General features: G+C 38.3%; 2 protein-coding genes and 1 pseudogene across 2 annotated transcripts; all 3 read right to left on the bottom strand.

Moving 5' to 3' along the window:
- Nucleotides 1-1,783: 1,783 nt before the first annotated feature.
- Nucleotides 1,784-4,730, bottom strand: LOC116248277 (60S acidic ribosomal protein P1-like). The gene is made up of 5 exons (XM_031620973.2): nt 4,602-4,730; nt 4,432-4,520; nt 3,207-3,330; nt 3,024-3,118; nt 1,784-2,021 (listed from the first exon to the last, which is right to left on the bottom strand). Exons 2-5 carry the CDS (start codon nt 4,498-4,500, stop codon nt 1,968-1,970), a joined length of 342 nt encoding a protein of 113 aa, XP_031476833.1. The 5' UTR covers nt 4,501-4,520; nt 4,602-4,730; the 3' UTR covers nt 1,784-1,967.
- A 707-nt stretch (nt 4,731-5,437) lies between these two features.
- On the bottom strand, nt 5,438-5,555 carry LOC116246505 (U2 spliceosomal RNA; annotated as a pseudogene).
- Nucleotides 5,556-6,625: 1,070 nt separating this feature from the next.
- Nucleotides 6,626-12,079, bottom strand: LOC116246090 (uncharacterized). The gene is made up of 10 exons (XM_031617787.2): nt 11,706-12,079; nt 10,368-10,409; nt 10,142-10,286; nt 9,344-9,573; nt 9,041-9,098; nt 8,047-8,124; nt 7,860-7,948; nt 7,457-7,538; nt 7,181-7,372; nt 6,626-6,922 (listed from the first exon to the last, which is right to left on the bottom strand). The coding sequence occupies exons 1-10, from the start codon at nt 11,867-11,869 to the stop codon at nt 6,776-6,778; spliced, it is 1,227 nt and encodes a 408-aa protein (XP_031473647.1). The 5' UTR covers nt 11,870-12,079; the 3' UTR covers nt 6,626-6,775.
- Nucleotides 12,080-13,618: the final 1,539 nt, after the last annotated feature.

Below are 13,618 nucleotides of genomic sequence, written 5' to 3'. Positions count from 1 at the left end.
TGCGTCAACTAATGCGATCTTGGTTGAAAAGTGTGCACTCTATCAGGTCTAAATGGAACGTCATGACATGAATCCCATCAAGCCCTTTAAATCGACCTATATGCGATTGGCCTAAGTCGGCTGATTTGAATAGAATTGGTGGCAAAATTGTTCCATTCAATGACGGATTTAATGGTGCCATGTGTCACTTGTAGATGTTTTTATTCTTTTTTTTTTCAAACAATCTTTGTCATAGTTTCAGTGGATTCAGTCTCGTTGTATAAGGCATTGTATTTAATTAGATTTTTTGCAATCCGTTGCATCGAATTTACCAGATGCAGGGCATTTGGCGGCTATGATTGGATGGAGATCAAGATGCCCATGAGATTTCATCTCCTTTACATGTATAATTGTTTTACTAATCAAACAAAAGTAAAAAGTGCGTCCGCCATGTCAAAAGAGAGATGAACGCGTTTTGTTTTGTTTTGTTTTTTTAATTTTTTTTTTAAAAAAAAAACTAACAGACGTGATTAAAATAATAAACAATCAAAGTTCAAGAATGACAAGCCATGTTGACCCGAATCAATCTGTGATACATATGATATTACTAACAACATTGTTTTTAAATGATTGCTTGTAAAAAGATGGGCATGGACATGGTTTCCGACTTTTCACCAAACCAAAGAAAAGCAGACACCCCATACATGAACAAAACCACCTCTCTAGAAAACAAAATAAATCATCAGCCTATTACCTATACAAAAAGCGCACATAGAGGGGTCACAGTTACGAAAAAATTAATCATAATAATGATAAGCTTAAGCAACAGAAGTTAAATAATTTCCAAAATGTAAGACTTAAGTACACGAACACTTTCTCTTTCAACTATCAATCTCAATAAAAAAAACGGAAAAAAATGAACTTGTTTAATTGTTCATTGACCTTTACCTAACACCCCCACTGACCGTACAACCATTCGCACAGTTGTACAAGGAGGGAGGGCCCTGACTAATAGGCGACTGGTTATGAGTTCGTCTCCTCTTGCAGGACTCAGCCCCGTTGTGCTTTGCTCCGACGAGCGTGTTGTGAGGATTCAAAAGGCCTTTAAGCCTTCAAATTTTAACTCCGTTGGGGAGGCGACTTCTCCTTCGCAGGCATGGCACGGTAAAGTAGTGAGTCCCTTGTACACGCTCCACTCACTTTTTAAAAGTAAACGTAGATATGATCCCAAACATGAAACTTGTAAACATTATAGACGCGTACAAAGTACTGCTCAATTAAGAGAAAAACAGTGCCAAGTTCTGACCAGATAAAAGTAATGGAGAAAGAAGCGAAGGTAAAAATTGAAATTGGACTAGTCAATAATCCTCGGCCAAAATGTTTAACCAGTTTGCTGGTTTCATATACCATCCGTACCCAATTCCTGAAACGAGCATTTCCCCTAAGCTCCTTTCATTGAGATGCAGGTGGTGGGGTTCAAGCTTCTCTGCCAAAAAAAAGGACGCTGGGAACAACACCTTTTTGCTCGAGGAGAACCTTTTCTAAGTGCTAGACATAATCCAGCTCTACACATGGAATGATTCAAACAGTAACACTTTGTTCGTCTGACGCAGGCGTCCTCACTTAGAGAACAGTCGCGGAGTCGGGTACCAAATCATCTGTGAACACTAGCACACAACTCATAGGGCAAAAAGTTTGTCCCGAAGGCAGAAGCAACATACCATCTAACTATCTAAGCTAAGCGGCCAGCTAATGCTCTGGGGAGTAAACCAAGAGATAGAACAGCACAGTGATCACAACCGAGTTATCACCAAAATAGTGAGTTAAATGCATTCATTACTCAGCCAGCAACGGTTCGAACTGGGTTTGCTTACATTCCGCAACGAAATAACAAAGGAGAATCTTCCTTCTATGAAACCGAACAAAAACCTAGTGTATACTTAACGTTAAACTGATAAAAACAAAACACAAAAACCACACCACAGAATCTAATCAAACAAGCTGAAGCCCATGTCGTCGTCACTTTCTTCTTTAGGCTCCTCCTGTTGACAAAGGAGAATCATAATGAGTAACATCTCAACTTAAGTGTCAAACAGTCAAGCTCAATTTAGCAAATAGTTGATCAAGGATAACAGTTGTAACAATAACTGATGCTTGCAAATGGAAAAACAACCACAACCAAAGGGCCCTCTATAACATTTATAACAATAACTCATACGCTTGCAAAATGGGAAAACAACCACAACAAAAGAGACCTCTCAGCCCCATCGTCAATCATGTTGTCCTATGAAACATCATATTTGGTATTCCAGGTATCGCAACCAAAACCATAGCCAAGATAAACTAGAAATTCTTTCCAATAATTTATCAAACTTCAAATATCTAAGTTGTCAGCACCTGCAATAAAGAAACTAACTCAATGCTTTTCTATAAGAATTTTGAAGCATCTCATAAATGAAATAGGAGCTTCAGCAGGGCTGTTACAGTGTTATCTCCCAACTCCCCTCTTTTTTTACAATCTACAGCTTATATAGTAGATCATAGTACCATACAAATATATGGGGCTTGTAGCACACTGGAGGAGGTGGCTCAGTCCTTCACCAATAACTGAAGTTAATGGATAAAGAAACCATATGCTTGTGATACAATTTTGAATTGTGAATTTTCCATCCATAATGGACAGGAAGTAAGAAGAAAACAAGTATTTTATTACCAATTATCATGTCCTCAATAATGGACACAATCACAAAATTGCAGGAACGTTGCCATGCAAAAACTGGATGAATTGATCATCCCGGACCATCCAATTCCACAAAGTTGGTAAGGAGTCACGTGAAAACAAAATCCAGACTGGCCAAAGAAGTTGGAAAACATTTTTTCAGGAAAATATAAATTTTACAAGAGCCTAATGATATAAAATGCAATACCTTGACATGAGCATTACAGCATAAAATGAAACAAGAGGACAAAAAATAACCATTTCCCATGAGCTAAATGAGCAGTGAAACACTTTGGGAGATGAAAGACTATATTAATAAAAGTACCTTCTTTTCCTCGGCAGCAGGAGCAGCGGCAGCACCACTATCAGCTGCACCACCACCAGCAGGTGCTGAAACTGCCACAGCTGCACCACCACCACCTGAAAGGAATTCAAATACCAAATTTACAAATAACTCAACAACAGATGATAGCCATCTAAAAGCCAAATTCACTTTTTTTGCTTTTACCAGAGCCAGCACTCAAGATAAGATCCTCGACATTCCTCCTCTCCAAAAGCTTAGCAAATAAGCTGGGCCAATATGACTCAACATTGACTTTTGCAGACTTAACTAAAGTAGAAATCTTCTCAGCCTATTTCAAAAACAGAAAAAAATTGATCAGCAGAAGTGGTCTTCAAAAATAAATAAAAAAATATATATGTGAATAAGGAACCAAAACAGTCCAAGTATCAATAAACTACCAGAAATCAACTGTCGATTACTTGGCCAAAATCTTTTCAAGTCTAGAAGGACTCACAAAATTCTCTCCAGTTTCAACATTATTTCATGCAAGGAATGTCAAGAAAATTGCAAATCAGAGTGATTCACGTAAACACATTCACCTCCACGAAATTAACTAGCTGTAATTTGTAAATATGAATGAACATGCGGAAAAAGTTCAACACATAAAAGTGATACAATTCTCGCCTGTCTACGTGTACCAGAATAAATTTAGCATGTTAGTTACTTCATCTCACTAAAAGAACCACATTTTGGTTCAACAAGAACACCCTCAAGTGTTCCCAAGATTCCAACTTACTGAGAGAAGCCTAAACGTGAGTCTCCACATTATTAAACATGTATTCAATCGGGCTGGCTATCACTAACAAATCCTCGATGACAACTGGAAGAACATAAGCCACGCGAAATAAAAATGTCGAAGGAGAAACTAGCCGCTAGAATGGAAAACCATCTATGTTGCTTCAGAATTTGCCCAAAAAAGGATGTGCTCCTTCTACTCTCAAACAGCGTTGCCTCCAAATACGCACAAAAAATGCAGTGACATAAGCCTGGGGGGGTTAGGCGGTCAGCATGAAAGAGACGACGAACGGCACCTTATCATATTAACGAAGCCCTAAAAGGAACACACCAGAATCTCATTAAACGCACCAAATATAACCAACTAATCTCGGATCTAGTATGAACCGACGAATCAATGAAGATCGCATACGAAAGAAATTATAAGAAATGAATAGTCAAATCGTATACGACCTATTCTAGCGCGATTCTCATCCACGGAACCAATCACGCGAACCATACAACATCGAAAACAATCAACCAAAACATATCTCTCACCAGAGAAATAAAATGTGACAATTAAAAAAAAATAATAAAAAACTAGGAAATGGAAGAGAAAATAATGAGAAACTGGGAAACACAAAAGAAAAAAAAAAACTAATGTTTAAAGGCTTACTGTGATGGGGATGCCATCGTCATGGAGGATAAGAGCCGCGTATGTACAGGCGAGCTCACCGGCCGACATTCTCCCGGGAAAATAATGACCTACGCACGCACGGAAAGGGTGAGAAGGGAACAAAAACGGCTTTTAGAAGAAAACTTGAACCAGATCTACCGGAATCCTACCTCTCTCTGAGTTTTTCGGGAGAACCCTAGCGCCACCACAACCCTCTCTGCCTCCGACTCGCTTCCAAAACCCTAATTCTGTTGGCCATTTATATGGAAGGCCTCGGTCTAAACAAAATATCTAAAAATGCCTCAAATATTTATTCTTATCTCAAAGACAGCCCTTTTTTGTAGGTCAGTTTCTGAAACAACCCCGATAAAGAACCTGGAACACACAAGGCAAGGCAAGGCGCCTTTGGCTAGCTCCAAGGTTATGGGATTTTTACGTGAGCAAGAGTTTCTCACTGCTAAGAAGAAAGTTAAAAGTCTTCACCTAACCTCTTATTCCTTGAAAGTACAAGGCATGCTTTCGGTCCTTAGAACATTGCCCTCATCATGCTTGAGTTTGCAGTTAGCGGAGATTCAAAACGAAAACCGGTCACCGACCAATTCCCGCCCCGACCATGGTGCCAACCTCTTTACAGATATTTGAGAGTTGCTTTGCTTAGTGAAGTGAGACAGACATTGGTTGGTAAGCATATAACTGCAGTCCACGTTCTATAAGCTGTCGATTCTCTGAGCCAAAAGATGAAAAAAGCTTTGGTGCAGAGTCAGTTTAAGTGTGATTTTCTTGTAGAACAAATCAGAAAAGTTAGCCTAAAATTTTTCTTGAACTTTGGATTTATATAAGGACACATTGATTATGGTTAGATATGATCTAGCTTCTTTGTGCTTGCGGCAATCGAGCAATGACGCAGCTAGTGAGGTAAAACACTGACGTATCTCATATCCACATTAAGTTATAAAACTATGAATATTCAGTGGGAGAGGGCGACTCAAACTATAGACCCACAGTTTTAAGATCGACATGAATCTATAGTGATGTCATTTATTTGAGTGTCAATGTACTGTTCAATATAGACTGACAAGAACAGATACTGCGCTTGATCTTAGCCAAAATGCCGAGAAAGTTATTAGTGCACTCTTCAATATGACAGCTTTAATAAGTATGAATTTGTAAACTACTCAGTTGCCGAACCACATATAATCTAGGGCGGCGCCTACTCTCTCCCTCACTAAATGTTTTGGGCTCCGTCAATAAATCACCTGACCTTGATTTGTTCTCGTAGCATTTTGTTTCAAGCGATTCTCGAGTATGGATCATTTGTAGGCAATGCTTAGTAGTAAAGAGACATTTCATGAATAATGGAAGGATGTGATTTAAGTATTGCCTACAGAATAACTGGAATAAAGACATCCACTGCCTTTGGCACTCGAGTACTGAGAATCAGGAAGTTTATATGCCAAAAAGAGGTTGTGGGTTTTCTGGTCATTGAAAAGTGTAAACAACTCACAGTAGCATCCATTTGAACGCGTTAAACCTAGTTAATGCATGTTTCATTTATGTCATGCGAGGCTTCAACCAAACTCATCATATCAGAGATGAGTTCAGGTCAATTTATTAGTTGTGGGTCTTATTTCATATTGGAGCTGGGTGGCCAACCTGGGTATGATGATGATTGTTATCTTCAAGACTGGACAGTCTTTGCATCATACAATGTTTACAGGAATAAGAAAGGACACATATATATAAAAGAATTGAAATCAAACGGCTACCTCAATGGCCAAATGGTTGATTTTATATTTTGTACTACTAAAAACTGCTGCAAAAAAACTATTATTTACAGCACTTGCCCGTCCAAGGGTTTAACGTGTAACAGTTTCTAATGACACAATATATACATATATATATATATATAAACAACTACCTGACCACAATAGTAGCTGGTTGTTGTCAATATATATATATATATATATATATAATTATTGGATTCTTCCGATGGTCCGGATGCTTCGGCCTCTACACACACACACAACCCGATACATTATATCATGTTGCATGATGTGAGCAGCCCAACTAAACAGGACGGCTGCTTTTTCATAAAAAGGGCCAATGGACACCGTAAGAATAAAAGAACTAGCTAATCTCAATAATCATCATAGGAATAAAGAGAACTGGCTTAATCTAGCTCGTGGAGCAAGCATAACGAAGATCAGCTATAATTGAGATTCTTTTAACATAAATGCCCCAAGTTATTCGACACAAACAAGAAGTGTTACAAAAACTCATGGAAGGGCAAAGCCCATGACGATGAAACTTCATGGTGCTTTCTTTTGCAGGTTCCCTCACCAATTTACTTGGGTTTAGTGAGCCAAGACGAAATGGCCGCTATGAGAACCATCAGACCAAACCCAAAGTGCACACACTTGTCTCTGTCCCCCACCTTATCCAGTGAATCTTGTAATTGTTCCCATTTGGAATTCAGAAGCCAGAAGATATCCTGCAAAGCAAAGTAGATTACTTGAAACATTCTTAAATAAAAAACAAGAAAACCTTCAAAGATGTGTACAAAGTTGTGCTTAAGTCTTTGCCTGCAACAATTGTACAGGATCATTCAGCGTAACTACATCGAAGATTACACCAACTCTGAGGTGCAGCAAAGATCCATAGGGGACTCGGGTTTTCATTTACAAAGAATTTATGCAACTAATCCTGGCCCATGGTGGATGAAGGATTTGTGACTATGATGAAAGCTTACCTTCTGCTTAGTAACATCTCCTTCATCCAGATTAGATACGCTGGCTGACTCTCCTTGCTGAGAACTATCAACGATATGATGAGTTTGCTTCTCAAATTGGGTGTTGATGGCCTTTCCAACAGAAATACCTTTGTAGGCCGAATCAGTATGAAGTGTTTCCATCACTGAACCGAAGAAATCAGTAATGGGTACCTAACATAATAAAAGATATTAGTTGCCTTCATAGTCAAGTAGACTTAAAACTATAAGCTGGAGACTCCAACAAAGTATATCCACCATGTTTAAATCTCTCTGGTACAGATCTGTTCGATAATATGCAGTTGACATCAACAAGCTTGGACTGTAGGAACTGAACAGACTGCAAAAAGGGAAATTTACATGAGAAGATGAGAGATAGAAGTGTTTCTATAATGCCCAAGTGTGCACAATTAAGCTCATCGCTTTGCTGCCTACTTCGTGAATCATTAGTTTATTTACACAAGGTCAAGGATAATCTACAATGTAAAACCATGCAGTGCAAGCTGCATGTGACGTGATAAAAAAAAAATGAAAGCAAGATATCCAATGAGAGGTAAATAAGATATAAACAACACAAACATCAAAGTTTAGAACCTTATTCTCGCTCACAGAGAATATAGTCCAAGTCAACTTAAGCTAGAAAATCAAATAGCATCATTACCTACTTAATGAAGCACGGTTGTACATATTTAGCTTCTCAAAGAAAGCAAGTGTATAGAAAGTGAAGCGGTCCACAACTGAAACACCAACCTGCAAGATAAGAGAATAGGGGAGGAGAGATAAGAACCCTTTGATCCGTTGACAAGAAACAGGTTTCTGTTGCCAAGCAATAATATGACAAAACTTACATCAGAGTCCAAATGATGGGAATATGAATTTTCACCTTTCAGACTGCTTCCAATAGCCAGAACACCTGGAGAATAAAGCTGCAGGCGACACAATAGTAGATCACTGTCTGATCAAATGGCATCAACTTATTAGGCATTAGATATAAAACCTGAAAGGAAAATGTTATTTTCATAGTTTTCATTGAGAAGTACAAATTAAGAGAAGAGAAGAATAATCTTCAAAGTCGTCTTCACTGAGAAATATCACTTGAGTTTTTTGGGAAATAAAGAATCAAGTCCCAGAAAAGAAGTATTCCAACAAAGCTAGTTAGCGGTTTCAGTGTTTTAGAACAAGCAAAAAAAAACAATTCAGATGTGCAAGCAATATTCAATCAGCTATTCAACTAAATATAATGCATCATTAAGGTGGACATGCTAGCAGCTATGTTATAGTGTTTACAAGTTGATGTTGCATTTGAAATAGTTGTAAGTTGGTCAGACCTAGTCATTGAAAGCAAAACCTAACCCTAGACCTTGTTCATGCTAGCCATGATCAATTGACTGTATTAAAGAATACAAGTACATCACTGGAAGAATACCTCGTCCAAAAACCAATATAAAATGTAAATAAACTGGCAACTTTCCCAAATGCCAGGATAGGAAATGTGCATATCAGAAGATACACGAAAAATGTCATGAATATGTGTGTGCCTATGTAAGAGAGAGGATCTCATGGTCCAGTAAGAGGCACATGTTTCCAAACATTTTTCCACCATGGCAAAGCTAAGACATTTTTGGTGCTCACATATATATAGGGGTCAATGCTCTGAATTTTCCAAATGTGCACATCAAGGGACAGGGTTGGAGTATGAAACCCGATCAAAGTAAACAGGTCTATGAAATCAAACACCCTTTTGAGGATGCAAGAATAAAACTCAAAACTTTCTCTTGGTAAGGTAAAGCTTAGTGTTGAGACCCTTAATGAGCAGTCAAAAAGTCAAAGTACAGTGGATACCTGAGAGAACAGGGTGGCTGCTTGACAAGTATCCACCATGATCAACAATTCCTTGAACCTGAAGACAAAAGGCAAAAGTGAAAATAGCATGGTAGAGGTTTATGACAGCACATTCAATAGCATATTAAATAATTTATCAATCAGAGTATTAGTCAGGGACGCCGGATATCAATAAAATGTGTGTCCCACAGAAAACCACATAACCAACAATTCAGAAACTGAAGCCATTTAGATTACAAAATCGAATTCTAACTTAGACTGTAGAAGCAGCGAGAAATTCAGCCATCAAATATACAGTATTACCTTCGCTTCTCACGCATTTGCTCTATTGCATCTGCCAAGTCATGACTCTGGATCTCTTCCGAGTCCTGAAATTTCAAAAATTGGTCACCTCCATGTCCAGTCATGTAAAGAAGTATATGACTCCCTTCATCACTCAAAAGACGTTTTGATCTTGGAACTGCAGAGTCATGACGTCCAGTCAGCACTCTTAGAAAATTTTCAACAGTCACTTCGTAGCCTCGATAGTCCACCTGAAGAATACACGAGGAATCAAAATAAAAAATTGTACTGGTCAAAAGAGTACATACATGAAAAGATAGAAAGTTCCAAAGCATTCATAGCATGTGATGTGTCACTTGAATAACTTTGGGAACTTCTACTTTCAAGAGGCAAACCACCTAAAAAATTGACCAATAAAAGACCACATGTTTCTCGTCCATATACCATGTCTATTTCACCAAAGAGAAGGTCAATTATGATGTCTGTCCTAATCAAGAAGACATTTTATTAAGGAAAAACACAATTTCTTGACCTGGATCACATCATATGAAAGGCTGAAGGATTTATTATTAGTATTCTATATCAAGGCCTCATAAGAAATCAGCAGTGATGCATAGAAACTTTTTCCTACAATAAGCTCATACGAAGAAGCATACGGTACAGTTTTGAGACAAAGACTCAAATGAAGAAGGATAATTAGTTAAAGTTTTTTGCAAGTGAGATGTTCTTTTGGTAATTACTAGTGTATGAAATATACGAACGGACTCTCAATTCAGTGAGATAGCTACCACAAAAAATATGTACTGAGAAAACTCTTACTTCAACATTATCTCCGTACAGGTTAAGTTGGTGATTCTCATTATTAAAAACTTGAGCTGGGTAGTTGTTCCTAGCATTGCAAGCCATATCATCTGCTAGCATAAGTATAATCCTCTCATCAGGAATTCCTAAACGCTTTACTGTCCTGTGAAAGCACCAGTAACATAGCTAAAAAAACAATAGAGAATGAAGAACCTTAAGCAAATGGGGAACACCATACACTTACCTGTATAATGAAAGAGTGTTGGCCATGTGACGATAATTAAACCTGGAGAAAATCCATTTTTCTTAGCAGCCACAGATTTTCAAGAACAACACTATCTCTATGTCATAGTGCAGTTGGTAAACAAAATCCAGTAATGATAATGAAAGAAAGAGTCATTCAATGCCTTCAGTTAGTTAAACACATGATACCGATAGCTCATGAACTTTTTCATTGAAAGAAACATGTACTTATCCCGCAGGAATCACAATGCTGATCTAATTTACCTTGTCTTTATATGAACCAAGACTGGTTTATTGTTGATAGGTGCCAATCTTTTTTCTACAATTTGAGAGAAATTTGAGTAATAAAAGTTGGATAATAATACCACTATCCTATCCTATGGTCGTTATCACCCTTATCTTTATCTGATAAAAAGTTTCAGAGAGAGGTCTTATTCTATTTACAAGAAAGGGGAAAAATTAAGGAGATAGGTATATAAGCACCTCCAGGCGGGCTCCAGCAACCTCCCCAGTGCCAATAATTTGTTGATGAGAACATAAATGAAGTCTATTGAATTCATGAATCAGAATCGAAGGACCAAGTTTTAGAATGGGAAATTCCACCAAAGATTCAGATCCTACCAATCGAAGGCACAGGGATGCACAACTTTATCACTGGAACGCCAAACCCATCAATATTCTTTTGTGACCGGAAGGAACTCAACTGACAAATTGCATGATGCACATATTTGATTTTTGTGTGTCTCAACTGTGGAAGAGAGTGAACTAAGTTCCATTTCAAAAGCTCCACAAATTACCCAGTAAAAGCTGAAGAAGATGGCTAGTTTCCATAAGTTATTGTATCAAGTGATTAAAAAACAGATCACCGATTGGGTGCAACACAAAATGTGGTGAACTTCATAATGTCGGTAAGACGGATGCTTTCGCATTCATCTTGTTCCCGGCACCAAAAACATGCTTCGAAGCAACCCTCTCAAATATGCCAGATAAAATAGTCTGTACCACCATCCAATCAAGAGAGGAATCATAAATAACAAATCCTTATCTTTCCCACCTTAAGATCAAACTCAAACAGATGCTGAGAATACTAAAAAAAATCAATAAAGAAAAAATGAATTAGAAACAAAAATGGAATAAGAGAAACGAAACTGAACCCACTCACATGTCAGTCCTGATGAGAAGAACAGATTAAAGCACAGTTCAGAGCGTATGCAGTCTACGGCATCATTATAATTGTCATCGGGAAAGAATTTCATCACGGGTATGCATTGTACCATTTTGATTTCCAAACAAATGAGAAGAATTATAGCGAGAGAGAGAAGAGAGAGAGAGAGAGAACCAGAAACGAGATGTGCAGACCAACACAGCCCAGTTATTGGTGTGCGTTGAAGATGGCGGCGGTGACGATGATGCAGTCGCTTGATTGAACTTGGGATGTATCGTGATCGAAACCAACACCACCCACAAGACGAAGATCCCCCTCCTCTCAACCGGCAGGCCCATTCTCTCTCTCTCTCTCGCTCTCTCTCTCTCTCTCTCCCACACGTGGGAGCTCGAAGAGAGCGCTTACACGAGCCCCGTTCTCATGTTTTCCTCACGGAGCCAGAGAAAATCAATTTTCAGCAATCTGCAATCTCGGCTGCCCAATCTGCTCAGGGTTTCTTGGTTGATGAATATACCGGGCTGAGGGCCACTGTCTCAAGTCTTGACACACATGACGATATAAGCTCTCGTTTCTGGTAAATCTTGGATCCAATTAATTTTTCTGCTGCTAGTAATATACGCTTTTTAAATAATGACGATCCTAATTTATTACGCATCAAATATAATCCAAAACCGCTTCCTTAACTTGTCCCTTCTTGGCATAAACTGCAAAGTAATCTATCAAATTCTATTGAACATGATCAGAAAGTAAGTTCTTCAAAAATTAAAATTTTGCAAATCAAGTTGAGTTCCTAACCATGGTATACTTTCACAACAATCTTGCAGCAACAGCAAGTGCCCTGTCCACTTGGTCTTCACCTTTTGGCAAGAGATGATCATCATGGTGAATGTCTTTTTCAACTTGGTCACATTCTCGAGGGCTGCCCCTATCAAAAACTTGATCTCTTGAAAGGCGTATGACCATGTCAACTGGCTGTTCTTAGAAAAATCCATGATATTCTCATGTTTCAAAGCAAATGGGTTCGAAGAGTTATTGTTTGTGATCGAATTTCTTGTGTGACTATTGTTAATTGGAAAAGTTGGTATATTCTTCAGATTCATGTGGTACTGGGCAAGGTGATTCTCTATCATCATACTTGTTTTTGGTAGAAAAATATTGCAGACAATTTTTATGCTTCTCGGTCCATGCCTTTATCAGAAGGAAAGGACTCCGCATGATATTGTCAATGCAAACGACACTATCCTATTCTATCCAAAGCCCAAAATGAACATAACCTTCCTTGGTTTCTTTCCAATTTCCCAAATTGTTAAGGCAAATTACTACATGCAAATTCAGTTTTGTTCTGAGGAACTGGAGTGGGCCAACATTATTCTGAAATTTGAAGTTGGTCCATTCCCTATGAACCGCTTGCTTCACCGAGCCGTCTGCTTGTCATGAAAGTGATTCTTTGCCCCTAAAAGTTAGCAGGCTGCAAATATTATTCTTTTTATCATGTGAAGGTACAGTGTCCAATGAAGCATGTATTGGCTATTTGCAGGTTAGTAGTAGAGTTTGGTATTTAGAACAGCAGCCTCTATTATTTTACAAAATGGAAAAAATGTTCTTGATGTAGATCCTTACTGGAAGTTAACTTTGAAAACCCGGCTTTTCTAAGTTGGAAGGTTAGGTTCGCTTCTCTAAATAAAGAAGATTTGTTCGTAACATGTTCTTGGAAGCACCTCTTTTTGCTGGTGGTTCATATAATAGGAAATGCATTTGTTGGCTTGGTCCTTGATATTAAAACTGATCACAAGGGAAGTGTCGGGCAAGCTTCGGGTCTGCAAGGAATGCCATTTACCATAATAACAGAGTAGAAAACAGGTCTGCCTATTGGAAATATGTTGGGGAAATTTTTCACACAATTTTGTGAAAATCGATCCCCCTTTTGAGTGCAAGGAGTATAAAAATATGGATGCTTACGGGAGTTGTAACTAGTAAATGGTCAAAACACTGAAAGCATAAACTTGTGAATACAAATTGGAACTTGTTGGCATGCACGGATCATCAGATTATCTGCACTATCAAGTCTAGATCTGGTGGATCCATGT

This window comes from Nymphaea colorata, chromosome 1 (genome assembly GCF_008831285.2).
Source record: "Nymphaea colorata isolate Beijing-Zhang1983 chromosome 1, ASM883128v2, whole genome shotgun sequence".
NCBI lineage: Eukaryota > Viridiplantae > Streptophyta > Magnoliopsida > Nymphaeales > Nymphaeaceae > Nymphaea > Nymphaea colorata.
The sequence above is the reverse complement of the archived record's forward strand: the minus strand, read 5'-3'. Positions and strand labels throughout refer to the sequence as shown.

Coding starts and splice junctions, on each gene's coding strand:
- LOC116248277 (XM_031620973.2), bottom strand. CDS start 4,500: ATGTCGGCCGGTGAGCTCGCCTGTACATACGCGGCTCTTATCCTCCAT. Junction 3,119..3,206: donor TATCTTGAGTGCTGGCTCTG/GTAAAAGCAAAA, acceptor AATTCCTTTCAG/GTGGTGGTGGTGCAGCTGTG. Junction 2,022..3,023: donor CTGCTGCCGAGGAAAAGAAG/GTACTTTTATTA, acceptor CTTTGTCAACAG/GAGGAGCCTAAAGAAGAAAG.
- LOC116246090 (XM_031617787.2), bottom strand. CDS start 11,869: ATGGGCCTGCCGGTTGAGAGGAGGGGGATCTTCGTCTTGTGGGTGGTG. Junction 10,287..10,367: donor AACACTCTTTCATTATACAG/GTAAGTGTATGG, acceptor GTGCTTTCACAG/GACAGTAAAGCGTTTAGGAA. Junction 8,125..9,040: donor CAGCCACCCTGTTCTCTCAG/GTATCCACTGTA, acceptor TGTCGCCTGCAG/CTTTATTCTCCAGGTGTTCT.